This window comes from Hippocampus comes, unplaced genomic scaffold (genome assembly GCF_001891065.2).
Source record: "Hippocampus comes isolate QL1 unplaced genomic scaffold, H_comes_QL1_v1.1 scaffold1, whole genome shotgun sequence".
Taxonomy (NCBI): Eukaryota; Metazoa; Chordata; class Actinopteri; order Syngnathiformes; family Syngnathidae; genus Hippocampus; species Hippocampus comes.
In genome coordinates, this window is record NW_017805010.1 from 2,592,925 (window position 1) to 2,618,920 (window position 25,996).

At 41.2% G+C, this 25,996-nt stretch overlaps 1 protein-coding gene across 1 annotated transcript in view; it reads right to left on the bottom strand.

Moving 5' to 3' along the window:
• The window catches only part of LOC109511795 (plexin-A1-like), a 202,670-nt gene that overhangs the window by 60,559 nt on the left and 116,115 nt on the right, over window positions 1-25,996 (bottom strand). Inside the window, exons 5-9 of the mRNA XM_019863124.1 lie at window positions 22,271-22,371; window positions 21,435-21,558; window positions 20,251-20,404; window positions 19,760-19,859; window positions 11,501-11,615 (exon numbers count right to left, since the gene is read on the bottom strand). Coding sequence (XP_019718683.1) covers window positions 11,501-11,615; window positions 19,760-19,859; window positions 20,251-20,404; window positions 21,435-21,558; window positions 22,271-22,371 — 594 coding nt within the window. The remainder of the gene's footprint in view (window positions 1-11,500; window positions 11,616-19,759; window positions 19,860-20,250; window positions 20,405-21,434; window positions 21,559-22,270; window positions 22,372-25,996) is intronic.

Here is a 25,996-nt window from a genome sequence, read left to right on the forward strand (position 1 = left end):
AAAAACAACAAAAACAAAACAAAACAACAAATGTTGTAATGTGATTTTAATGAAAAAAGTAATATTGTATTTTGCTATGACATGTTCAAAATGTCTTGGTGACAATCATAATCGTAGTAAGTAAAAACCACCAAAACATTTGTCACTCAATGAGATACCATCTTAAATGAGCACTTATTGGTCTTTTCCATTCTGCTAAATAGCCGCTGTGTTCAAACTAACGAAACCCGTTTATTGCTTATTGTAACTTTCATAAGAACTTTCTCCCAGCGGATAGCTCGTATTTGATGGAGACAACAGGAAGAAGAATAAAAAAAACAGAAAGAAGAGAACAAATCGATGTGGTAGCTGAAGTGAAGCAGATTGTCAACAAGAACGGCCGACTGTTCGTGTCTGAAGTATTCACAGGTGGTGATACAACAGTGATGGACTGCCGCTATGCCTCAAGGTTCTAATAGAATGAAAAAAGCGACACCGCGTGTGAGTGTGTTTGCGTGTATTGTGAATGTGTGTGGCCAAATACGTGGGCTGGATGGTGAAGTATCTAGTTTGAAGTAGCAGCTATTGTTAACGTCGAAGGAGCATGTTCAAGCATCTGTTCCAATTACGACACGGAAATCCTGCATGGTAGATACACACAAACACACATTTATGCACAAACGAACAAAAAAAAAAAAGTGCTGGCAGCAGAGGATTGTGGTGGGTGTTTCATCAGGAGTGGTGACAGGTGTCAGAGCTGAGTTTGCATCAGATGGTGGGGCACTGCTACACAACGAGACACACAACAATCTCCTCTGACTGGGGCATTCCTCAGCAGAGAATTCTCTGTTCTTTCGCTGCTCGCCCTCTGCGCGTGTCCCTTTCCCTCTTGCCCAAAAGTGATCCTGATATTTTTACTTTTTCCTTGCCTGGATGATGATGCCCTTTGCCTTACCGCACCGCAAAATGTAACAGACGACATATCCCCTTGTTTACAGGGGTGGACCAACGTTCTGGTTCGTACTCAAGTTTTGACAACTGTTGCAACCAAACCAGAGGTGGTCATAATAAAATTAATGCTCATATTGATGCACATAAAAGCATTAGCAATTTCATTTTTGACAAACAAGATTAATAATGATTAGATGAATAGAAGGGCTGCCCAGTGGATGAGTGGTTAGCGCGTCGACCTCATAGTGCAGAGGTACCGGGTTCGATTCCGGCTCCGGCCTTCCTGTGGGTTTGCATGTTCTTCCTGTGCCTGCGTGGTTTTTCTCTGGGTACTCCGGTTTCCTCCCACATTCCAAAAACATGCATGGCAGGCTGATTGAACACTCTAAATCGTCCCTAGGTGTGAGTGTGAGCGCGGATGGTTGTTCGTCTCTGTGTGCCCTGCGATTGGCTGGCAACCGGTTCAGGGTGTCCCCCGTCTACTGCCCGAAGACAGCTTGGATAGGCTCCAGTACCCCCCGCGACCCTTGTGAGGATAAAGCGGATCAGAAAATGGATGGATGGATGAATAGAAGTGAACTGAAAAATCATGCAAATAAGTTACCAAATATGGCCCTTGACCTGGCTGAAAATATCCAGAAAATAATTTGAGGTGGTTAAAAAAAAAAAAAAAAAAAAAAGTGACTACGGGAGAGCGGAATTAAACCTGTGGGTGAGCAGAATGTGAGGAGAGGTGAAGCACGGGGGAAGAAGAGGAAAAGAAGCAAGGTTGGCTTCATGGGAGCAATTCACTCATTTATTAAAGTGGGAGATGAGACCTGAGGAGGGCAAGTTGGAGCGCTGCTACATGGGACTCATCCGAATCGGTTTGAGCTAAATTAATTCCCACATGGTCAACACACACACACACACACACACACACACACATTCACCTCAATACACCTACTTCTATTCCACAGAGTTAATCTTGCCCTCTGGCACCATGAAGTCAGTTTGCACAGTCTTAGTTGCGGCGAATGTTTTACATTCGCCACAGGGCAAAACACTGACATTTTGATCCAAGTTGTGGAAGGTGAGCCCTCATCAGAATTGAGTTTCTAAACCACACTGACTCCTGTGTCGCAACATGAAATTTGTTGTCAAACTATTCAAATAAAGCTTTTAGTTTTACATTCAGCCAGTTTAAAACTTTATTTTAATGCGGTGCAGTGGAGTTTTACTTTAATGCACTACATTACTTACTTTTCGAAGATGTACATTTTAAGTACAGTTTGGTTTTCATGAATACATTGGCAAAAAAAAAAATATTCTGTATTTTACTTTTATGAGGAAAATTACATTAATACATTTTAATTCAATCATTTTTTTAAGTAGCCTTTGACTGTTTTCCTACATTTCAGACTAGAGTAATAGCCACATTAGCTTACAATAATAAATACTTTTTAGAAATATCAATCACATCTGACAATTATGAAAGTAGACCAAATTTTACATCTCCTCGAAGCAGGCGTGAGTTGTGGCGCAGGTGGTGACGTGAGATATTGGTGAATTCCAGTGGGATGCCACCAGACAGATTGTGCGCTCCAGGCAAATGTGTTGGATGTCATCGTATTTCATTCATAAAAATAACAACAGCAAACCCTCGGAATCAGAGAAGAAATCAATTCATTGAATATCTTATTACGATCCATCCGTCCATTATCTGAGCAGCTTATCCTCACAAATGGTGCGGGCATGAGCAATGGGGTCTTGTCCCCTCTGTTCTGAAATGCTTCATTGGACTGTAACGTTAATCCGTGTGGACCCTCTTCCCTGTGGTGACCCCTTGACACGCACATGAACACTCCAGCATGTGCGTACGTGCACACACATATGCACACGCATACAAACTCTAGTCTATTTGTGTGTAAATGTGTGTCTTTAAGGTGCGTGGCCGAGTGAATGGGAGGAGCTTGGGGTCATTCGGCTGGGCAGTTTCTCTCATGCTTCCTTTAGTGTTGCGTCTCCTCCGTCGTGCTCATTGTGAGGGGTTTTACATTTTGTATTCATGTGAGTGACTGCTAGTCCTGTTAAAAAGAAAAATGGCTTGATGTACAACGGTGACAATTGCTCTAATTTAGTTTCCACTTCACTCAAAGCAAAAAAAAAAGATCTACCTTGCAGCGGCTCAATATGCGAAAAACTGCGATACTGAGGCACTCATAAGTCAAGGTACCACTGTGTAGTGTTCTGTCTACTACTACTTTCTCGATGTATACTTTAGAATGCAAAACACACACACAGGTTAACGAACATGTCAATCAAACGGTCAACTTCTATTCCAGCACAGTTTTTGTCGAACTGCGACACACCTAAAAGCATAAGATCATCTGCTTGCTGTCTTTCCATCTTACAATGACTTCCTATCAGCAAGGAGAGGTCCTAACCACAATGATATCAGAGATGAGGCAAGAACACTGATTGGCTACTGGCCATCACCCAGGAGGCCACCTTCCCGCCGCAACGCTGACACTCTGTGAGTATGATGGATGAGGATGTATCTCCGTGTGTTCGCGTGCGCACGCGCGTGTGTGTGTGTGTGTGTGTGTGTGTGTGTGTGTGTGTGTGTGTGTGTGTGTGTGTGTGTGTCAAGGGGTCACCAGAGTGAAGAGGGTCCCCACGGATTAGCGTTACAGTCCAATGAACCGTTTCAGAAAGTGGGGGACAAGATTCCATCGACCGGTTGGTTCATTTTACACACACACACACACACACACACACACACACACACAAAGGAAAAGGGAGCAATATGATGACCGCATCTCCGATGAGAGAGGGAGAATGAGACATCCGAACAATGTCTCAGTTCTACACATTAATATGGGTGCATTCCATTTGGGACTAGGTGCTACAGAAAGTAACGGATACGCTCAGCATGCGCAGTATCTCAATGAAGTGCTACGGGGGCATGTCTCTAATCCCAGTGGGTGTATCCATTTAATCAACATAGAAGAGTTCAGGGTTTGTATTTCCACACATCTCCTCAAACATGCTGCCTCTTAAGATCGTGCTCTCTCACTGTATAAAAAGAGTGCTGTATTGTATAACTTCTTGTTAGAGAAATCTATGAGCAAAATTGTATCATGTTTAAAGTTTCATTTAATTTGGGCACATCTAAACGTTTGGGTGCGTATCCAGCACCTCCAAATGCCTGTGCACATAGGCGCCGGCCACCTGGCCGGAGGGCTGTTGAAGTCCACAATTAGCACGTCAATGCAGGTGGGCAATCACAGGGGAGGGGGCGAAACTCGGTCACAAAAGGGGAATGAATAATTTGGGAACAGCGGTTGAACAACAAAAGACGAGTTGAGAACACCCGTCGCGCCCAGGCGACATTTGTCGTCCGCAAAGTCTGCAACATGTTAATTCGATGTAGACCAGACAGAAAAGGCGCCAACGTACCGGTGGTTCAAGTTTAAAAAACAGGTAACCAATCACCACCGAGGGGCCGGACCGGGGGTGCGGTATGCAAATGTCGGGGGCAGTGTTTTCCTTGTATGTTACAATAAAAGTCGGAATTGGCGGGAAGGGAGAGAGAGAGTGTGATCATCGGAGCAACTACCGTCGTTCGCTCTCAGAGATCCCCTCCCGCCGATATTGAAGACAATTTTCCTGTGTGCCGAGTCATTTCTTTAACTTTGTCCGAGAAAATCTCTGACACTTCTTCAGCTGATGCATCACATTCACCAGTTATGTCTGTGGTTCTAAAAAGAAATAATACCACACTTCCTAACCTGATTTATGATAAAAATGTCATTTTAAATAAGGACACAAAACGCGCACGTGTCTGTTTTTTATTGAACAAACGTACACAAGAGTATCTTAAATTTCCCCAGTGTGGGACAAATAAAGGATATCTTTTATCTTAAAGGGGAAGTCAAGTTGAAAATGTTCTTTACAATAATATGTTCTTTGCACCTTCGCTAGTCTAAACACGGCCTTCTGATTTGTTTCGGATTAATATTGCGTTTGTGGAATATGAGTGAAGCAACAAGATCCAATCATTTTTTCAATTGTTTCTAAAGGTGTTTTTTTTTTTTGTGTGTGTGCATGCAAATACTTGCTTTGTTTTTCTACTTTCTCCTTTTCATAATTTATGCTGCTGCAAATTGCTAATTTCTGCATTGTGAGACAAATAACGTTTTTTCTCTTCTTCTTCTTCATTTTTAGCCATCTCTGAGGGCGGCCATTTTGCCACTTGATGTGAACTGAAAGTGACATCGCAGTTGCTCAGGGCTCAGGTGACGACTAATCATGAATCAACTGTTTTGTGAAGTTGGGTTGGTTGGAGCGGCCCATGATGGATGTGAATTGGAAACCTTTGTATTTTGCTTTCACGGTGCTAATGACTTCACCGTGCCATTTATTCATGTTTTTGGACACCATCCAAAGTGTTTTTCTTTTCGTAGCATATACATATACCGGACATGCTAACTCCTATTGTGGAACACTCAAAGGCTGCTGAAACATTTGTCTGCTCTGAGTTCAGAGATATTGATCCGACACCATCCATCTCTAGCATGGTGGTCTGTGGCCCGGGTTGGATCACAACAAGGTTGGAGAAAAGATAATGCATCTGACCTCTTCTCCACGGACTGTCCAAAACTCTTCACGCACGTCTCTATTTAGACGACTGTAGTTCTGTGTGTTATCTCTGATGACCAAAGCGTGATTGCGTGTCAATGTGGATGCTATCGAAGGCCAGATAAAGAAGAGGATGCTGCTCGGAGCCACTAAAAAGATGCAATTAGATGAACCGGATTACTTAACCGAAACCTATTGGAGTTTGTTGCAGGTCACGAACACATTCTTAATAATCCCAGTGCTTTGCAGCAGCTGGAGTGGAAAAATAGAACGGGGAATGTTAACAAAGTTCTTGGTTCCCGTTCATTCTAGCTCTGAGACTCACCCCTGTGCTCCGTTCCAATAAGAAAAGTTTTCATCTCCATTGCTCAAATGAAGAGATTCCCTCGACTGGTGTCAGGTGTAAAGGAGGCCAGGCCCCATCGCACCAGACGAGCAGACACTTGCATTCCATGAAAGACACTTTGAACCGTAAGAACTCTTTTGCAGAGTCCACCCACTCATGGCAAGTCCCTGACGATGGGGGATTGAGAGCGCGTTGGAAAAAGGCAGTAAAGCAGCCAAGATAAAAACATAAAAAGTTCATACCATTGGAGGCTGAGAGCCTGACACTTAAAAATGTGTGCGCAATTAGAAGTCATGACGGAATCCGCCAATTTCAACAAAGGTAGCTTCCCTAACACACATCGCAAAGAAGCAACTTCATTACGGGATCAATCAGAATGTAAGGAATAAATCATTCCCGTCTCGGCAGATACAGTCATCTGGAATAAATGATTCAACGCTCGCCGTGAAGGAAGAAAGTAAGTCAGGTAAATGACAGGGAATTATTAAGCAGTTATTGAGGAAGCAAAGGCGCGGGTTGTGTCATGAACCTCAAGTAAGGTTTCAACTGCGGAGAGAGAGTGCGTACACATATTTTCTCTCCCAATCTGAAACATCATCAAACCCCAGGAGTATATATGGTCAATATTATTTGGAACATTCGGCATGTTCTTGTCGTCTCCCAGCAGACCATCAATGAGCTGCGCTTGGAATTGCTCCCTCATCCCCCTTTCCAGCAGAGACCTTGCCCCATTCGGACTTTCACCTGTTTGGTCCCTTAAAAGCGTTCATGAGAGTCAAAAGTAACAAAATAATCAAACTAAAATTGAATAAAAAAACATTTTCATTGATGGAATAAAATAAAAACTGTTTAGATTTCTTTTCTGACTAACTGCAACAAAGTTTACATTTCTAAAACCAAGTACAACTGACAATAATTATCGCGAAAATCTCATTTGTTTCCATCTTTGTCAATTAATCTGACACATGAGCTTTTGGGGGTCATTTTAAATGTCTTCATTTCGGATTGACGGGACAGAATTCAAACAACAAAAGCCAAAATAAAATTTAAAAAAATACAATCATGAAAAATCCAAACCTATTTTGGCCTTGATTTTGGCAAATTATAGTCTGACTGATGATAAAAGAAGCTCCACAACAAAGAACACTAATCTTTTGATAGAAACAATTTCTTTGACTCCATGATGTGAGGAAACTGACCACAGCCCTTTAAAGCTATGCGGGCCAACAAAAAATTGTGACAATTGATTGTCCAAAGGGGACTTTTGCGTTGTGCAAATTGGAATCATGTTTTTTTATGAATCTGCAGAGAGAATTCCTCCACACATTTATAAAGCAGTCCCCTGGCGGCGTGTGCAAGCTTGCAACTAGGCCACAGTCACAACTCCTCCCCCCTATGTTTTACTGCGGATGCTCCACCTTTCGCTTCTCATCTCATCTGTCTCTCTCCATTAAACACGACGGCGATCAGAGAAGCATCTGGAGATGCATCTTTAAGCTTTAATACACTTTGAATAATTAACAGACAGACACACACACACACACACACACACACACACACACACACACACACACACACACACACACACACACACACACACAGAGTGAGTCTATCAGTGGCAGACGGACCCAGAGGGAGAAGGGAAGCTCACTCGATGCCAGCCTCAGACACGGAGCCTCTGAGTCGGGTTTGCCCGGTACTGTGTGGCAGCCTGAGTTCCGGCCGACACACGCAATGAAAAAAAAAAAAAAAAAAAAAAAAAAAAAAGCTGTGGAGGTAATAGACAGAAAGAAAGGATGTGTGCTTCTTTCTAAGTGACATGTTGCGGTTAATGGCGGGAGCGCTGGCATGGTTATACTATGAGCTGTGAAGCACGCGCACGTACGGTGGCACACACAAACCCACGCACACACACTTTTGTGTTGACTGCAGCAGTGAGGCGACACAAAAATATGAACGCCGAGCCAGCTCACTTATCATACTGATATATTCTGCAATTAACACAGAGAGCAACACCGGCACACCTATCTTGTGTTCACCTGCTGTTCATCTGGAACCCAACATGGCCTTCTTCTGATTATCAATGAGGCCAGAGGTTCAACTCCCCACGGAGCTGCTACAGTATGCAGTATCGACTGATTTGTATTCTATTTATATTATGGAATTAGGTCAGACTCGTGGGATGAATGTGCCTCATTTACCAATGCCTGGAGTAGGGGGAAACATTTATTCTTGAATTCCATTGAGACACTTTCCAAAACAAAAGTGTGTATCAGCAATGTATACGAAAAAATGTTGCTCGAAAGTCAAACTTCGGAGTTCTGTCGAGGAACATCAGCGCGGATGAATAACGGTTTCGCTGCAGGCGGACTTTTCACCGGTTGTTGTCGTTTACTTATGTGACACGAAGTTATTGCTTGGGTGTTTACGTTGTAAAATTTATAGCTATTTATTTATTTTGATGATGATAATGATGATGATGATAATGACAATAAGAAAAATCTGTCCATTCATTTTTTTATAGCGTTTGTCCTCATTCCGGTTGCCAGAGATATTGCGCAAGAGGCGGAGTACAGTTTGGACCGGTCACCATTGAATCGCAGGGTACATAAAAAAAAACGACCATTCACAATCAAACCTGAGGAAAAATTTGAGTCTGCAACTAACCAAACATGCATGTTGACGGTATGACACGCACACGCAAGAACATGCTAAATCCACACAGGAGGGCCTGAACCGAGGTTTAACCGTTTCAGGGACGGCGGTTACTACAGCGGACAGTTTATCATGTTATCAAGTTACAGGTTATCGTTATTGTTGCATGAAAGGGTTAAACCCAGGTCCTCTCGACTATAAGGCAGACACGCTAAACACTACTGCAACGTGCCAACCACAACTTCACTTTGCTGCCATAGCAAAGAATGTCAGTCAAAATGTTGTATGCGGAAATGATGGTGCCATTTTGACATTGAGTGGAGACCGGCCAACATCTGAGAAAAATATTTTGTTTGACCATTGGAAATGTAAAATGTTGATGTAAAGGTCGGATAATCAGTTCAATTTTAAGACCAATTTACATTTTTGTGCCCAAAGTCAGCAGGGACGAAAATTATCTGAGGATCATCCCTTTTTAAAATTTTTTTTTTTTGTTTAATCAGAAATGCACGTAAAACACTTGGAAATCAATTTTTTTTTTTGCGCTGTTTCTGAATCTGCCCTAGTTTTTCTCTCGCACATTAAGTTTTCATAACAATAATAATAATAATAATAATAGTAATAATGATAATACTGAAACTAAGAATAAGAATAAGAATAATGCAACAATAATAGAATATGTAATACAGTTAAACATATTCATGACTTAGAGTTAGGTTCAGCAACAGTTGGAATTTTTTTTTTCTGAAACGTCATAGCTATAAATTACAACACAAGGTAAAAATCTGTGTTTCAAAAAACAAAAATAAATATATCTTAAGTACCTGAAGGAAAAGAGACCCTTTTTTTTTTAAATCAGCATTAAAAACAACAACAACATCAACAACAACAAAACATCAAGGGACACAAAAGCCGTCTGTGATTACAATTTGCTTTTGTCCAGTGTTATCCGTTGGTTGAATTTTTTTCATGAGCAGGTTTCAGCGAAAACTACACTTGATTTGATTTCCAATAACCTTTGGGGAGAACCCATATGGATAAAAATGCTAATAGAGGGATTTATTTTTCATTTACCATTGGAGCTATGATGGAAGCATCACCCCATCCGGCCCAAACCCACCAAGAATGGAAATGCTATCTACATTTTTTTTCCCCATATAATTTTTCTATTGCTTTAATATGCCAGAATGGGAATGCAGTCATAGGAAAGAACCCCCGGGCCCGGTCGGATCCACCAGCTAAATGTTGTAGTCAGTGGAGCAAAGACAATTTGTTTGTTTCTGTGTTTGTTTGTCCTTCTGGTGTTTGTTTTCTCACTGTTTGTGTTTATGCACATTTGTTGTTGATGGCCTGCTCGAGTGTTTCTCCAACTAGCAATTTTCTGCCTGGTCGCATCTCACGTGCTTCGCTCTTTATCGGCTGTCACAACACTGTGGATTTATATATATTTACAGATCCAGGAAGAGACATGGAAGAATTAAATTTAAGGGGCCAAACGCATCTGTGAAAATAGCAGAGTACAAGTACTAATTTCCTGTGACTTCCATCGATGCCTTTTTGTTTTTCTCTTCCAACTATGATTTGAAGTCAGCCTGAGCAACATCAACAAATGCCTTTGCCCTCCCAAGGCTTGTCGTGTGACTTCAATCACTCTGGCATGTGACTACTAATACCTGAGGAAGGTTTTCCAGGCAATATGTGTAGACAGTATGTGGCGTTCAGCAAGGCTCACACAGTTTATTTTTAGACCTTTTTTTTAAACCACTCAATTGTAAAAAAAAAAAAAAAAAAAAAGGCCATGTTGCGATTGCACTACTTACTATTCCCGTTGCCGCACGGGCGTTCGTGTGTGCTTTGCCTCAGACAGGAGGACAAAAAAAAAAAAAAAAAAAAGAAAATGAAATGAATGAATTTTTGTTCACACTGACTAATTTGACACAACCAAGCTGCATGTTTTCTCTTCCCTTGTATGTCAGGTCTATCAACAGAATCCCGCTAACAATATGTAACTATGGTGATCACTGTCGATTACATGTCACGCGCATGTGTACCAAGTGAGATTCAAAGTGGCTTGGTAGCCATGGCAACATCTGCATTGAGATAAGCAAAAGGTGGCATTATAACCCCTCGCCAATTTGGCCAATCAGGCTGTCAAGCAAAGGCAGCGCCACCACAATGGCGAATCCATGAAAGCGGGAGAATCATTCACATGGACAGACGGTGCGCTACTTGCAAACATCACATGAATTTTGCAGTTGTTGCTTTTGACGATTGCTTGTGACTGAGAATGCGTTTTGCATGAGGAAGAGAAATTAAAATTCATTGAACATTAGCAGAGACCCTACTCCGGTGTCCCAATGGTGGCACTTCAAGTTTTTATCTAGATAAATGTTAAATTAAAAAAAAGGCATCAAGAAAAATGCAATGGCTTCTTCTTTTGTCCTCGTCAAAAGGTTTTGTGGAAAATACAATGGCAACGAACACACAGGCGCAGTTAACATTTTGGGCACACCTTCGAACTCAATAGCATAAGTAACTTTTGACTGGCACTGTGCGCATAAACAACCTAAAATAATGTCATCATTACCGTATTTTCCAGATTATAAATCACAGTTGTTGTTATATATATATAAAATATTTTCTAACATGCATTTTATGGCTGGTGCGATTTATACTCCTGAGCGATTTATAATCCGGAAAATACGTTAAAAAATCACATCATGAATGACCTACCAACTGTTCTATTCCCAACAGTAGATAAAAACTCACCAAGTTGTATTGAGGCCACTAACACAACTGTTCACGACAACTGTTTTGCATCGGCCATCATACACTTCTCGACTAACGTCCATCAATACTCACAAATAAAGTTAGATACAGATAAATAAAGACAGCTAGATAGTTCTATTGTGGTGTTCGTTTGATTGTGAAAAGGAGATAACCAACCTGTGAGGCGTTGACGCGTCCCTCCTGGAAGGAGCAGTCGCTGGCATCCTGTGTGCATATGTGCCGATATTTGCACCAATGGCAGGGAAACTTTCCATCGACACAGGACAGGCACCTGCACGTGTGACAGAAAGTGGTCAGCCTTGATGAAATAAAAAGCTAAACCCATTACATAAGAGCCCATTTCAGAAGAAGAAAAATATACATCAAGGAAATCTGCAAAGTAAAAACATATCTTTTGGCTGAAGTTATTCATACGTTATTTAAATGTCAAATGTAAATTGGAGTTTCATGTTATTAAAAATTGTTTGCACTTGTATTGCAATTCAGAGATGTTCAAGTTCAGTTGGTCTCCCAAGTAGGAGTAGAAAATACATGCAAATGTTGGGATCCAAAATACTTTATTCATACACACTGTGGTCTGATGAAATTGTAATGTGCAGAAACATGTCGACAATATTTGTGGAAGAAATAAGGTAGAAGTGATCTTTCTTGGCTGATCAGCAATTGAATGGTTATAATCATGAAAATCTGTACCTGACTATAATGAAATGCATATTCATCTAGAATACATCATGTCACAAATATGATAAACATTGAAATGTTTCACAAAACAAACATTTTCAATGTGTGCTCTGTAAAAGGTTGTCTTTTTAGGCACTATTTTCGTGCCCACCGTAGGTTTTCTGCAAAACCTGTCCTAACTGCGCATGGATGGAGTTTTTTTTTTTTGTTGTTTTTTTTTTTATTTTGCGTGCAGGTAGAAGCAGGCGTTTACTCCTTTATGGAAGCTGCTCCTTTCATTCCATTTAAATTCAGAATAAGAGAGGCGCACGGTCTACATGGATTTTGTCCATGCGGGAGATTGATTTGTGCAAAGTATGGTCAAAAGGAACTGCAAGCAGACGTCCACTTGCAGATGATGTGAAGTTGACCAAGGCAATCACAGATCACCGCTGTGAAGTATGCATTTGGAGGCCGCTCTCTACCCTGATTATTCATGTCCGTGTGTGGCTCCCCAACATCCTCCAACAGATACAGTATAGGGTATTTTCCGCACTATAAGATGCATCTAAAAGTATTCAATTTTCTTAAAAGCCAACATTGCGCCTCATAATCTGATGCACCTTTATATGGATCAATATTTTTTTTTCTTGGACGTAATATTTAAAATGTTCTGTCAAGTGCTTTGTGAACCGCTGCAGCGGTTGCGAAAGCTTTACATAAATAAAGCTGTATTGTATTGTATTGCAGTCCCTTTAGCGTCGCTCCATCTAGTGGATGCATAATGCAACCGCAGCCTCTATTCTAGGCTGTATTCTATGCACCTTATAATGTGGTGCACCCTATATATGAAAACTGTTTTAAAATAGGCCATTCATTGAAGGTGCGCCTCATACTCCGAGGTGCCTCATAGTGCGGAAAATATGGTGAATTTTGATCTTGAATGTGCCTCCCACATGTGCGGATGTGCATCACAGCAGAAGTAGCGATGACATTGAAATGACAAGTGCAACCATGGTCTTGCGTATTACGACTTTATCCAGGCTGTCAGCAAGACCAGAGTGGAGGATGAAAGCATCACAGAGAGATACAAACCAGAGGAATCCACTCCTCTCTCCTTATGCTCCATTCTTGGAGGCTTTAAGTGAAATAAGCTGGCAGTCGAAGATAAGCCGTTTCCCCCAGAATGCCTGTTGTCTTTCTTTCTCAAAAATCAGGAAGGACAGTGTATAAAAACACATATTCAGAAGCTGATTAGTTGACGAAAACAAGATTATGGCAACCATTACTTGACAATGTGAGCGACATCTGTGCAGTTAATAGTGAATTGTAAACCTTTCGATGCACCGCATGCTATGAGGTGAACCCAAAGCGAAATGACAGCAAACTATTTCATAGTGGAGCATGTTTCCATGTCAATGCCAGATAAAATCACATTTAAATCCGAATGAAACATCCATCCATCTATTATGGCACCGAACCTCTCGAGGGTTGTGTGCCTGCTAGAGGTGAGTACACCCTGAACTGGTCGCCAGCCAATTGCAGGGTAAATATTGACAAACATCTATTCATATTCATAATTTAGAATATTATTGTGAGGGGATTGAAAAACTAAAGCTGAAGAGAAATTGCAGTTCCAGGAGGATACTCACAAGCAGCAATAAGCTCTTGAGGGCTGACTGAGCTGCAGGATGAGATACACAATCGATGGTCGAGGATTAACACAGGGTCGGTGAGAGGTGCGCGGAGGTTATGCTAACAATCTGTTTGTGAAGGGAGCTGGTGAATCAGAACCTCCGCACTATTAACCATGGGCTTTATTGATCGCCGCTTGCACCGCTGTGCGTATGCATGTGCGCACCGTGTGAGGCACTTGGAGTCAAGCCAGACAAAATACATAGAATGGGACACCATTTGATGCACAACATGTCACCTACATTGACAGAACAGGATTCCTCTGGGTCACCGCGATACTGGCGTCCACGGGTGGAGCTGTCAATGATTTGGACAACTGGCTTGGGCTAAGTATACTGCTACATGAGAGTCAATAAGCCCCCGCCCCGCAGTCAACGCCACTATTTACAAGGCCTAAGCAACAGAGTCAAGTCAAACACTTTTTCATCCTCTCCGAGCTCATTTTCTGTGGTGAGAATCAATAATACAAATATTTTGAATTGCTTGCACAGCTAACCCATTCGGAATTTCAAGGAAGATGTACCGCCAAACCTCGGTTTTCGAACGTCCCTGTTATCGACCAAAACCGGATTTCGACCAGAAAATTCGAGATTGTTACGCCTCGGATTACGATCGAAAACCGTTTTTCGACCAAACTGTGCAAATCTGAATACACTACTCGACTCCTCTCGGCTTCCTTACACGAGGAAGTGATGCTTCCTCATATAACGTTCATTGTGAGCAGACGCGTTTGTTGTGATTTCCGCAACTCTGACCGTTTTTTTTTTTTTTTGTTATTCCTGCATAGCGTGTTAGCCCCTAATCATGGGCTAATTAAATTGTTTCAAATTTCGAACAAATCGCTTTTCGAACAGCCTTCTGGAACAGATTATGGTCGAAAACCGAGGTATGACTGTATTTATTTTCACAGATGGCTGGTGCGTTTACGGAATGGTCCAGGACATCATGGGCAGCCCTCCGCGATTATTTTTCGGCGCAGTACTGCCGAACCCCGTCGCCAAGTATGTTTCGGCGCATGACGACCCGTCGACGACAACTTTTCAACTGCCGTTTGAGTCACATTGGCTGCTTTATTACCCTTTTGTTTCTTTGAATGAATGTGTATTTCAGCTTTGCTAATAAGGTTGGACAAAAATGTATTGACTTGGCTGGTTTGATTCAAACTACTGTGTATGAATAAATCCACCAACACAAAAACAGGACTTTATTGGTGGAGGTCAAAATGGCCATTGTGCACTGTTCGGATTATTACTTTTTGAAGGAATCGCTACAAAAGTCTCATGAGAAAGACGGCCAAATAGGTGTGATATGCAGTCAAACTAGACATTGTCTAATGAGGATCCAAAGCAGTCATGAAATGGTGCATTTAGCTCTCAGCTCTTCAGCTATAGAAGAAAATGAGAAGATTCTCAGCGGGGGACTGAGACTCATTATAAGATATTATTGCATCTTGTCACACTGAAGTCCAAAAGAAGCGAGTATGATGGTCTCAAACCCCAGTTTAATTAAAGCAGGTCACACATAGTGGAAAATGGAGCGCTAGCAAGAAAGGAAGGACTTTATGCTTGTGTAACTGCAGGAAACTTCCTAAACAGATGCCAGTACAAAACACCACGTAAGTATACCGAAGCTTGCATCGTTCTCAAAGGAGGTGACAAAATTGGGTTTTTTTTCTTGACATACGAAGCCATGTTGGGTGGTGGTTGAGTGTGGGCCCCCTCTTTCGACATTCTTTTCACTTTTCAGCCTTTTCATATTCAAATGCGGTGGACCCCAACATTTTCGGGGTGTTCTTTTGTACCATTTATTTGAAATGAAGTACAAACCTGAACAAGAGGTGTTGAGGGAACGCGCATTCCAAGTACTTCAGTGATACCAAAGGCCACATGCCTGACTGGTTGTCAAACTTAAGTGTATTTCATTGTTTTTGAATTTTGCATTGAGAGTGTAAACCGTCTTTTGGTGACATTTGCGAATGCCGGATGCCATTGGAGGCTGAGAGGCTGATGTGACTTTATGCATGATCATGTGTGTATCTGTGATGCGACTCCCCTGTGAACTCTACTGATAAAATAAGAGTGCATTGTTTTCCTCTTTTACGATCAACATTGGGTAACTTCTTTTTACACTTGACATGACAATTGTCAGGGTTGAGCTGTTTTGGACCAACAGGTGGCACTGTAGGGCTCCTCCTACAGCAGCACACCTGTTGGTCGTTGTGTCATTAGTAGGTTGTCTGTTAAATGGACTCCCGGCGAGGCCACTCGGTATCGGGTCATTGTTTCTGTAGCTGCCATTGCTTTTGTTGATTAGTGTTTGTGCTTTACTGCCATGGATTTTTGTTTGTGTTGCTTTTACTTTGCTTTTGCGTCTGCCATGGGCTTTTATTTGTACTTTAGATTCTTGTTGTTTTCAGGACTTTGTTCTCGATGTTGTTTTCTCAGTGTCTTGGTTAATACAGTTTGTCGAGTTCACACTGCTCTTCCCTCCTGCCTGCTTTTCGGGGTCCTTCACCACCACATTCTTGACAACAATAAATACATCAATCAGTATTGCGTCACCTCTTCATGCATTCATCATTAAATTTTACCGTGTTACACATAACAGTGGTTAATTTTTTTTAAACACTTTTATGACTATTATTTTTTTCCTTTGATGCCAATTAGCCTAGTACACATTATAATATCCTAGCACAGTGCTAGCTTTTTTTTAATTCTGAATTAAAAAAAAAAAAAAAAAGGGGGTTTTGATTTGTCCTATTTAACTCATCTGGTGTAGGTGCCCCAAAAACATTTTTGTGTTGTATGCCATTTCTATTTTTTTCAGACTGTGTTTCTCGAAAGGGGAATTTCCTACTCATCCCAGTCTTTCCCCTCACGGCACTCACTATTGTTTTTTTTTTTTCCTCTCTTCCTTTTAAAACATGCAATATTCCTCCTCCCGCATGCTCATCTAAACTACACAAAGCTTCTTGTGTTCTTTGTATTAACAAATGTCTAATATTGTCAAAGGCTGTGTAAATAGCCAGCAGCATCCTTTGCTGTGCCAACTTAGTGCCTTCTGTCTCTTTGAGGGACTTCTGAGTGCGCACCTGTTCATGTGCAATGCATCACACACCGGCGAATGTGGAGCTCGAGTTTGTCTTGTGTGGAGCCCACGCACCAGCCCCGCCGGGTTGCTCGCTAGCCCGCAGGCTGCTCCGCATCTGAGCCTGATGCACGTGCGCGCCCGCCGTTGCTCGTCAGATGTTGTGCGTCTGCTTTTATGAGCCTGTGCGCTCTCATCCTCCTCATGCCCATGGGGAGGGGAACTCCATTATCTACCACTGAGTGCTGCGGCCTCTGTGCCAGGCTTCCTACAGGCGAGGTCAAAGATTAAAAGTAGCAAGCTGATACTAGAGGGAGGGGAGCGGCTGGGGGGTTGTATAATATGTGGTTTTATGTTACTGCGGAAGTGACTTCACTGTAGGTTAACGATGCCACGGGAGTCCTAAGGGGGGCAGTGTCAAAGGAGGAAAAAAAATGCATATCCAGTAAGCTACAACAAACAACAAAAAGCTCTGACTAAACGGATCAAAGATTCAGCTCGGCCTCGCGGCCTGGACGAGAGGCGCAGGTGAGCCCTTTCACCAAGCTCACTCCATTATGCTGCACAGACAGACCAGCTCGAGCTAATTATTGGCCAATTACTATGCAGATATATGCAGGGCCAAGAGCAGAGTGCAGGCAATGAAATAGGCTTGATGAACGAGAGAGGGACAGGAAAAGTGAAGTGTGGGGACGATGGCTAAGAGGGGTCGTGGTCAGGAAAAGGTGGGACGAGATGAGGGAAAGGTGGAAAAGGCAGGGATGAAATCATAGCTGTATGGGGAAGAATGGAGTGATGGAGAAGATAGAGAGCAGGACCCGTTTCATGGGCTGTCTGGGAGTAAGACAAGAGAAGAGGTATGCTTGGGTTGGATACAGTACTGCATGGCATAATATTAATAATACATGCAATTCATCACATAGAAATAGTTATAGACGACCACAATGTCATATCTAGATATACATAGATGTGGGTTTTTTTTTGGTTTGTTTTTTGTTGCTGGGAGGGCTTCTATTTATCTTGATTTTTTTTTTGGTTGTTTTGTTTTTTTGTAATTGTGCAAGTGGATCAGTATGCTTATCAAGTCAAGTATTCATTCTAACATTATAACATCTCTATTTTCAAGTTTAGCATGAGGTGCACTCTAAATTAGAAACTGATTTGCTCTGCTCCTGTGCCAGGTCAAGGTGCGCAAAGTATGTTTATAGAGAATTGCAAACAGACCTTCACAGGCTGCAGAGAGGTGAACGAAATTCCCAAACAAGTACAACAAGGCTGGTAGAGGCACAAAAAAAACAAAACAAAACAGTTTTTATGCGTGAGTGCAGCTGCGCCATCAATGAAAATCGAGCCCAAAGTCTTCAAAATATCATTGTTTATATGATCTTCAGTGATTGCTTTGGTCATTCTTTCAGTATCAGTTAGTGGTTTCTTTGTTTCTTTGAATTCGGTGTGCTGTATCCGTGTACTTTTGTCTTTGTCATTTTTGTTAATGTATGAGCCCAGGCAAAGACAAATTTCTGTCCCCCAACGGTTTTAGATGAATAGTGTATAGTTTATTCTTGCTCGACAGGGGAAACAAAAATGAGGTGCACATACTAATTCTAGCATTGAGGCATTACGCAGTCAAGGATGCAATGACAACACTACAGTGGAAGTCACACACTGGAGCAGCCTGGAGTCATGAGTCCATGAAATTGTATTCATTTTTATTTCCCCTTAATCTTGCAGGTCAGTTCAAATAAGAACATTTACTATCCAACTGTCTCCGCTAGATAGCATTCTTCAATTTAGGGATACACACACTTTCATACCACAAGAAAAACAAGTTCCGAATAATATTTCTGCAAGCAAATTTCTTTAGTTGGCATACACTTGCTCCCGTTAGATTAGGCCTCGTTCACTGCATATTTATTATCAAGCAGTTATTTGAGCTGGGCCATTATATCACTTTGACCTTTCCACTTACCGTATTTTCCGAATTATAAGACGTTCCTTAAAGCCTATATTCCGATGTGGCACTAGCACTATAAATAAGGAAAGTAGTAGAAAGTCCACAGTGATATCGCAGCAATACTCAAGTCACCCATTTCATTAGGTGTGCCAAAGTGGCCTAATCTAACACGACACTAATAGTCTACCACCCTCAAATTGGCAATGTCACAGCAGAAAACCAAAAATGTATATTTGTATGGGAGAAGTAAATATACTTCGAAAAGATTAGGCAGCAGTTGTTGGCAACCAAGCTTGACTGCATGTCTTAGTTTTGCATGGTTTGGGATTGATTTATCACTTCACCCATCAGTAGTCTTATCATTGCATGAAATGTAATTAACGCATTGATTTGTAGAAATGACCTGAAATCCGATAATGAATAAGCAGAGGTCACACATTGTTCTATTCACTCGTTATCATGATCCGTTATTTCCAGGCTCTGTTGCTTTCCAGAAAGAATTGCAATGGACTTGGATCAATGTCTTGCACAACTCACCTTCTCGCTGCACAAATGATGCCAGACCACCACCAAGGCTAATAATCCTAGTCTAAATCAGCACTACAGTATATTGTTCTCCTTCATGGACACCAACCGCAGCAGGTATGTTGCGTATGCCTGAAATGCGTCATGAGAATGAGTATTTTTTCATCTGCATTTTGTTGACTGAATTAGCTGGTGGATTTGCATTATTGGTCTAAATAAAATGTGCTGTTTTGTCCGAATTACAACCTGCTTAACTGAAGACATTGCGGGCAAAATAAACTGTTGAATCAGTTGAGTACCCCTGGTCATTTACAGTCCAACTTGATTTATTTATTGATTAAAGCAGATTAAGGTTGTTTTGCTTTGTCACCACAACACAGCCGTGTTGAGAATGTATGTAGAGACCACCACGATACGGGGTTTTGGTCTGCATCCGTGTTTGATTTCTGTGTTCACAAATGCATGATATACAAAAAAATTAAACGACAACTTACGATCGGTGGACACTGCAGTTGTAGAAGATAAAGTCCACACTGGCAAACGTCTTCCCTGTCTCCTTTGACCTCAGGTACAGTTTTATTACACGCCGGTCACCTATGAGTCAGAGTTAGAGAAATAGCCATGCCTTTTATGACGTGCTCAATCGGCAATATTCCTTTATTTACATTTGACATTTGTACTCCAGTTAAGTGTGTGCGAACTGTTTCATGAACCTTTCATTACTGTCAAATCTGAGTCAATATATTTAGAAATGTTAAGTGCCTCATTGCACAGTATGTTTTCACTTTTGCATAGTTGACATTTTCACATTGAGTGCATTTCTGCGTCAAAGACTCCAGCTGATTCAATAGGATTTCATTTGACCTGTTTAGATTTGTATGGTGTTCTGATGTACAAACATTTTCAAACCCAAATATTTGTCAAAGGAATATTTCTGAAAACCTATTCCACAGTTGTGGCCCTTGAGACTTTGATAGAATGTTACCTTGGTTGCGCGTGATGGGAGCCACCTCCTTTGTAGAGGGGGACAAGCAGAAGATCCGGCCACCGTAGATGCGTCCTTCTGTTTCGACGTAGTCTTCAAAAGAGCAGTTTACTCCGGCAGACAGACTGGGCACATTTTGGGTCTGAAGTACCAACTGGGAGGAAGAAATGTTCGGGTAAATAATACAATTAAACATGTATTGACCTTGGAAGATGGAAAACTTCCAGAAACAGCAGACAAGTTTGAGACTTTATGTTTAAGGAACGTTTGGCTCTGTATCGACCAAGTCCTATTGTTCTAACCATTATCTACACAGCTGTTTGGTTAGGTAAATAATAAATACAATAGAGTCTCTGGACAGGCACAGACTCAGAATGTTGATTTTTTTTTTTTTTTTTTGTTCTTGGTTGGGTTTGAATTTGCCCGAATGACTCCTCTGGACTTTGGATTTGTCTTTTTATTCAAGCAAATCTCAAATCTTGATTTCACAGACAAACAGGGTGAGAGAGTTTCCAAGTTTATTATAGTTCACTAATATTGAAAAAAAAACCTTTCTTTCACAAAATAAAATGAAATGGAGGTGTTTAAAAAAAAAAGACAACTAACTTATATGGCATTGTCTAAATGGCCTTGTTTCGTTTTTTTTTTTTTTTTTCCCCCACCTTTACCAATTTAGTTTTTAGTACATTAGGTTTTTGGGTTGATTTGTAATGTCCAACCATCGATTTAACAATTTTGGCAATGAGGGGGGTGGGGGGGGAATCTCTCGCATGATTGCGAGACATGGAAGATTAACGGCAGCACCCCATTTGGGATTTCTCTGATTATGGAAAGCAAGTGCCGATCTAATGTCGTGGAAGAAGATCTCTGAGATATCTAGACCCGTTCTTTTTTGAAGTTGCAAAAAACGGTAGCGAAACCGCCATGATCGTACTGGACTTCTTCCACTGTCACCCAAATAATTGCGAGTCAGTAAACATGCAGAAATATCAACGTCAGGTGGATGCACTGTGACTCCATCGTCCATAATATTGATCAGAAATTTGGAATGCATCAAATATAGAAGGCAAAGTACTTTTTGTACGATTTCTTATAACGATCACATACAAGTCTGTTGTCTGCACCGACAGTACATGTCCTAGTCCTAGTTTTCGCAACCCCACAGATACTGCAAGATCTTCTACCTGCACTTCGGACATGGTGACCGAGATGGTGTCGGGTTGGACAGAGAGTCGGACACACTGATCCACTCTCGTGGTGAAACGCTGTGGTTCCTCCGCCCGCTCGCAGTGATCCTTTCTCGAACATCTATGAGAGAAGAATGTAATGTGTGCTTGTTCATATAAACTGCAAGCTAATCACAAGATATTCTGATCAAAATAAATGTCCCTTAAAAATTGGTAGGGTATGAATAGGACAGGCACAATATGCATCTCTTCGGGGGTTTAGGTATATCTTAAGAACAGGATTTTCATATTCGCAGGATATAAGCCAATATTAACAATTGAGGTGGACACAGTGGATTGTGTAGCTTATTTTACTCTTGGTCTAATACAAATCCTGCTTCTCCCACCTAAAAGATTTATTGGGGACTACAGGGCCATTTAAAGGGTTTACGTTGCAAGGAAGCAGAGGGAATGGTTGGCCACAAATGTTCTCAAATCAAATGACATGTCAATGGCCTTAGTTAAGATTAGCATGCTTGTTTTGATATGTATGCTATGTCATTTCAGGCGTGTTTAATTTCCCTGGCTTTGTGACAACATGAATTCAAAATCATTCAGTGGTATCTTTTTTTTTTTTTTTTTTGCTTTTGTTGTGGCATAGGTGGTAAAAGACTTAAGAGAAAATACACATCCATAGTATATCTCTATAAATCACAGATGACCAGCAGTGGTGATGCTTTAATCAGCAATGATAAACAATAATATGACATGTGACGTTGCTTTATGAATAAAAACAGGATTGATCAAATGGCACATTACATTAAGGACAACTCAATGTCGATGCGTACACTTACACGTTGTGTAGCACACACCAGCCACAGTGAGGGTCCCCCGATCCCAGACAAGCTCCACAGGAAGCGTACTGCTCACAGCTCTCCACGGGTACCCGTGTAACCTGGGAGTAAGATACACACGTGCTTAACAGTTCCTGATGTAAAACATCACAAAATTTCTGGGTTTTTCAATCGAGTGTAAAAAGGAAGTGCCCAACAGGGGTCTCTGCCTGTACACTGAGATTAAAAGAACAAGTCCACTGTGACCATCAGAGATAAACGGTTGCGGAGGCGGCTGCTTACAACATCTTACCACTGCATATTTGTAAAGTAAGCTAGAGGGGGAGACCTGCTGACTCCAACTTATGTAAACACACACTGATTAAAATGGTATGCTTACACAGATATCTCCCAGTCATATTATGCAACTAAGGACTTATTTTTCAGACCCAAGAACACGTTGTTTCTATTAAAGAGTCTAAGACCAAGGATTTTTCTGACAAACTTGGTTAAGTGTAGACCTCGACCAAGGTTTGCACCACGCAGAGCGTTCTGGCGTACCATGAAGGGAATTTTCTTTGATAAGCCTCGACACATCTGAGATTTTGATGAGTGAAAGTAGTCTGAACTTTACGTGTGCTGAAGCGACGTCTAAGTACTGGGGCAGGTAGTCTAAGGCGAGTTTGGGACATTTGAATCAAGGTTCAGGAAAACCTATTCTGAGGTCTTTGTATTCCATTCATAAATATGGCAACAGAGTATCAAGTCAGCGAATCAAGTCGGCTGTGTTCACGCCCACAACGACGCAAACTGACCGTTTCTATGTGAAAATGTCAACACTTGGTGTAGCCTGCCACGGCGCACATTTAGTTCGTGCTTCACACCAGACTTGTACTGGACACAAATATAGAGCCCATATTGTTAACACCATGGATTGTCCATCAACTCTGACTGCTGAGGTCACAGTAGTAGGATTTCTTGTGGGATCTTCTACTCCTGTTACTGCTTCGACTACTCCTGTTTGATCCAACCAAGGGTCAGAAAATATCTTCTGCTCAGTGTATTGAACCTTGAAAACCATTTACAATGTCCGAATGTAAATGGTCAAACATCTGACCTGTAGCCAGTTATTGAAATGAATCCTGCACATTGATAAGGCCATCCCCTCAACATAACTCATAGCAAGAAGAAAATGTTGAGTCGATTCTCACGGATGCCAAACAAAACAACGAACGCTGCTGTACACCGGACAACATAGATAGACCTCACCGATTACTCATTTCGTCAAACAGATCTCCACTGTCTGGCATCCGTGTGTCTGCATGTCTATGATAAGATGAAGGATGAATGATTTCTGCGAGGAGCACTGAGATCTTGGGTATTAACAAGGACATCATATCAAAACTGTGTAAAGAGACCTGCCTCTCGAACAGCAGCCAAATAAATGTCCCCTAAAGGAGACAGAAGGCAAGATGATGCTTTGGGGGAACTCCATTTCGTCAGGTTGTCTTTGCCCTATAACATGGTATCTCGAAATTCACCTTGTGTGTTACAACGGTCATCCATAGATCCATTAGGATAGAATTATTGTGACAAAATGTAAATTTTTCTACTTTCAAGTAATTTGGGGACAATTAGGGGAAGCTCCTTTTGTTCCAACATAATTCTGCCAACAAGCACAAAGCATAGTCTGGCAAACTATCTTGTTCTATTGCAGCTATGTGGCTCTTACTTTGGATGGCAGTAGGTGGAGTGTCAGAATCTCAGGACCTGCATGCACATCTTGTGGAGCATAAAGCAGTTTGAAAAATTGTTGTTGTTTTTTTTTTTTCTTTTCAGTTGATCAAGGCATTTCTTCTGTTTCATTCCACGAGCTTTCAACTGTGTCCATTGACTTTTTGGGTTAGGTGATTGTTTTATGTGCCAAGTCAGATAAAACAAACACTGACTTGGCACCATTTGAACCATCCTCCCAGCCATCCATTTTTGATGCTACAAGTCCCGTTTGGAGTCACATCAGGGTCAACATCTAGGTAGATTGAAAATGTGGATCGCTAGCCAGTCATGAGGTGATACGGAACAGCACACTGACTTCATATTTGCTGCATGAACATCAGCATTGTGAATCATGATGCTACCAATGGTCCCACATTCTAATTAAAATGGAAATAAATCGTTTTTTTCCCTGATTAAAAAACAGAGAAAATATTGAGGAAGGCAAGTTATGGCATTGAAAGAAAATACATTGAACTACCCTCACTCAAGATTTCTCTCACTTGACCTGTTCATAATAATGGTGGTCACATCATGTTATTATTCGGTACAGCCACACAGTACAAAGCGATCAACCACGTGAACTATATTAAAAAAAACAATTAAAAAAAGAATAAAAGAGAGAAATAATAATCTAAGCGTAGGCTTACTTAGGCCTGTTTCTTACACAATATTATTTCTTGTTTTAGTTTGTTTGCTTTCTGTAACAGGAATGAGAAAAAAAAAATTAAAAACAGCTGTCTGGAAGATGCACTGCATTTCTGCACTATTGCCACAATGATGCACATGTTTTGATTAACCTTGTGTTTGGAATTTTAATCGACTGTGAAAGTTAATCTGATAAATTGCCCAGTAAATGTAGATGTCACTTTCAAACAAAAATACAAATCTGAAATGTCTGGATTTAAATGTCTCGAATTTTGCAACGACAATCTGCGAAATTAAAAAGATTGTAGTTTTAAAATAAATACATTTCACTACATTTATCTACAAAAAAGTGAACGAAGACAAAAAGAAAACCTTTTTGTGACAAATAAACGGTACATTTTACAAATCGTGTATTGGGCTTTTTCATCAATATCCATTCAGAGCTTTGACACAAACAACACATATCTCAAGTAAATGCCACTAATGCATCTTTCTCATCCTCATACTGAAGAGTGTGAACACAATAGCTTACAGCGGATTCATAGTGACCCGCGCCTGATAACTATTATAATACAACCATTACCAACATGTCCCTTTTCACAGCACACCAAATGGCACCAGATTACTGTCATTACACAAATAGCATGTTAGTATTACAGTCTGATAGAGGGAGGAGAGAGAATCCCAAAAAAAACAACAAAAAAAAAACATTCAAGCACAATGGCAAAAGAAAGAGAATGGAATACAATGAGATTTAGCGACTGGCTGGTGTGTGATGAAATGGTTCTTTCATTGAGTTTGAGAAAACACATAACAGGAAGGGAAAGCGCGAGCCTTGTGTCTTACCAGAGTAAATATGAACCACCATAGTGGAATCAAATATGGCATTTCCATCCCAGGTCTATTTGCTACAGCAAAGACATTCATTTGTGGAGAGCGGAAGAAGGGGAGTGGAAAGAAAATGAGGATTAGAAAATCAGGTAGCCGTGGATATAGAGAATGACACCATTGGTGAGATGAACATCCCGCAGCAGTTTGAGACCTGTGATAATTATTTGAAATACAAAACAGCTTCATGTGAGCCTCTCTTGTTTAGGTTTATGATAGAGGGATTAATTTTTTCAGTGCTGGAAGGGAGGACGGGAAAGAGCAATGAACGATTGCACCGGTGGATGGATGGCGGAGACGCAAAAGAGAAATGTGATTGGGTTGAATGGCTCAGTCCACATTTGCAGCACATGCAGTCCATGGGCTGAAATATAATTGCCCTATCTGTACCAGAAATAAAAAACAAAAAACTGATGAATGGCTTCTGTGAGGTCACAA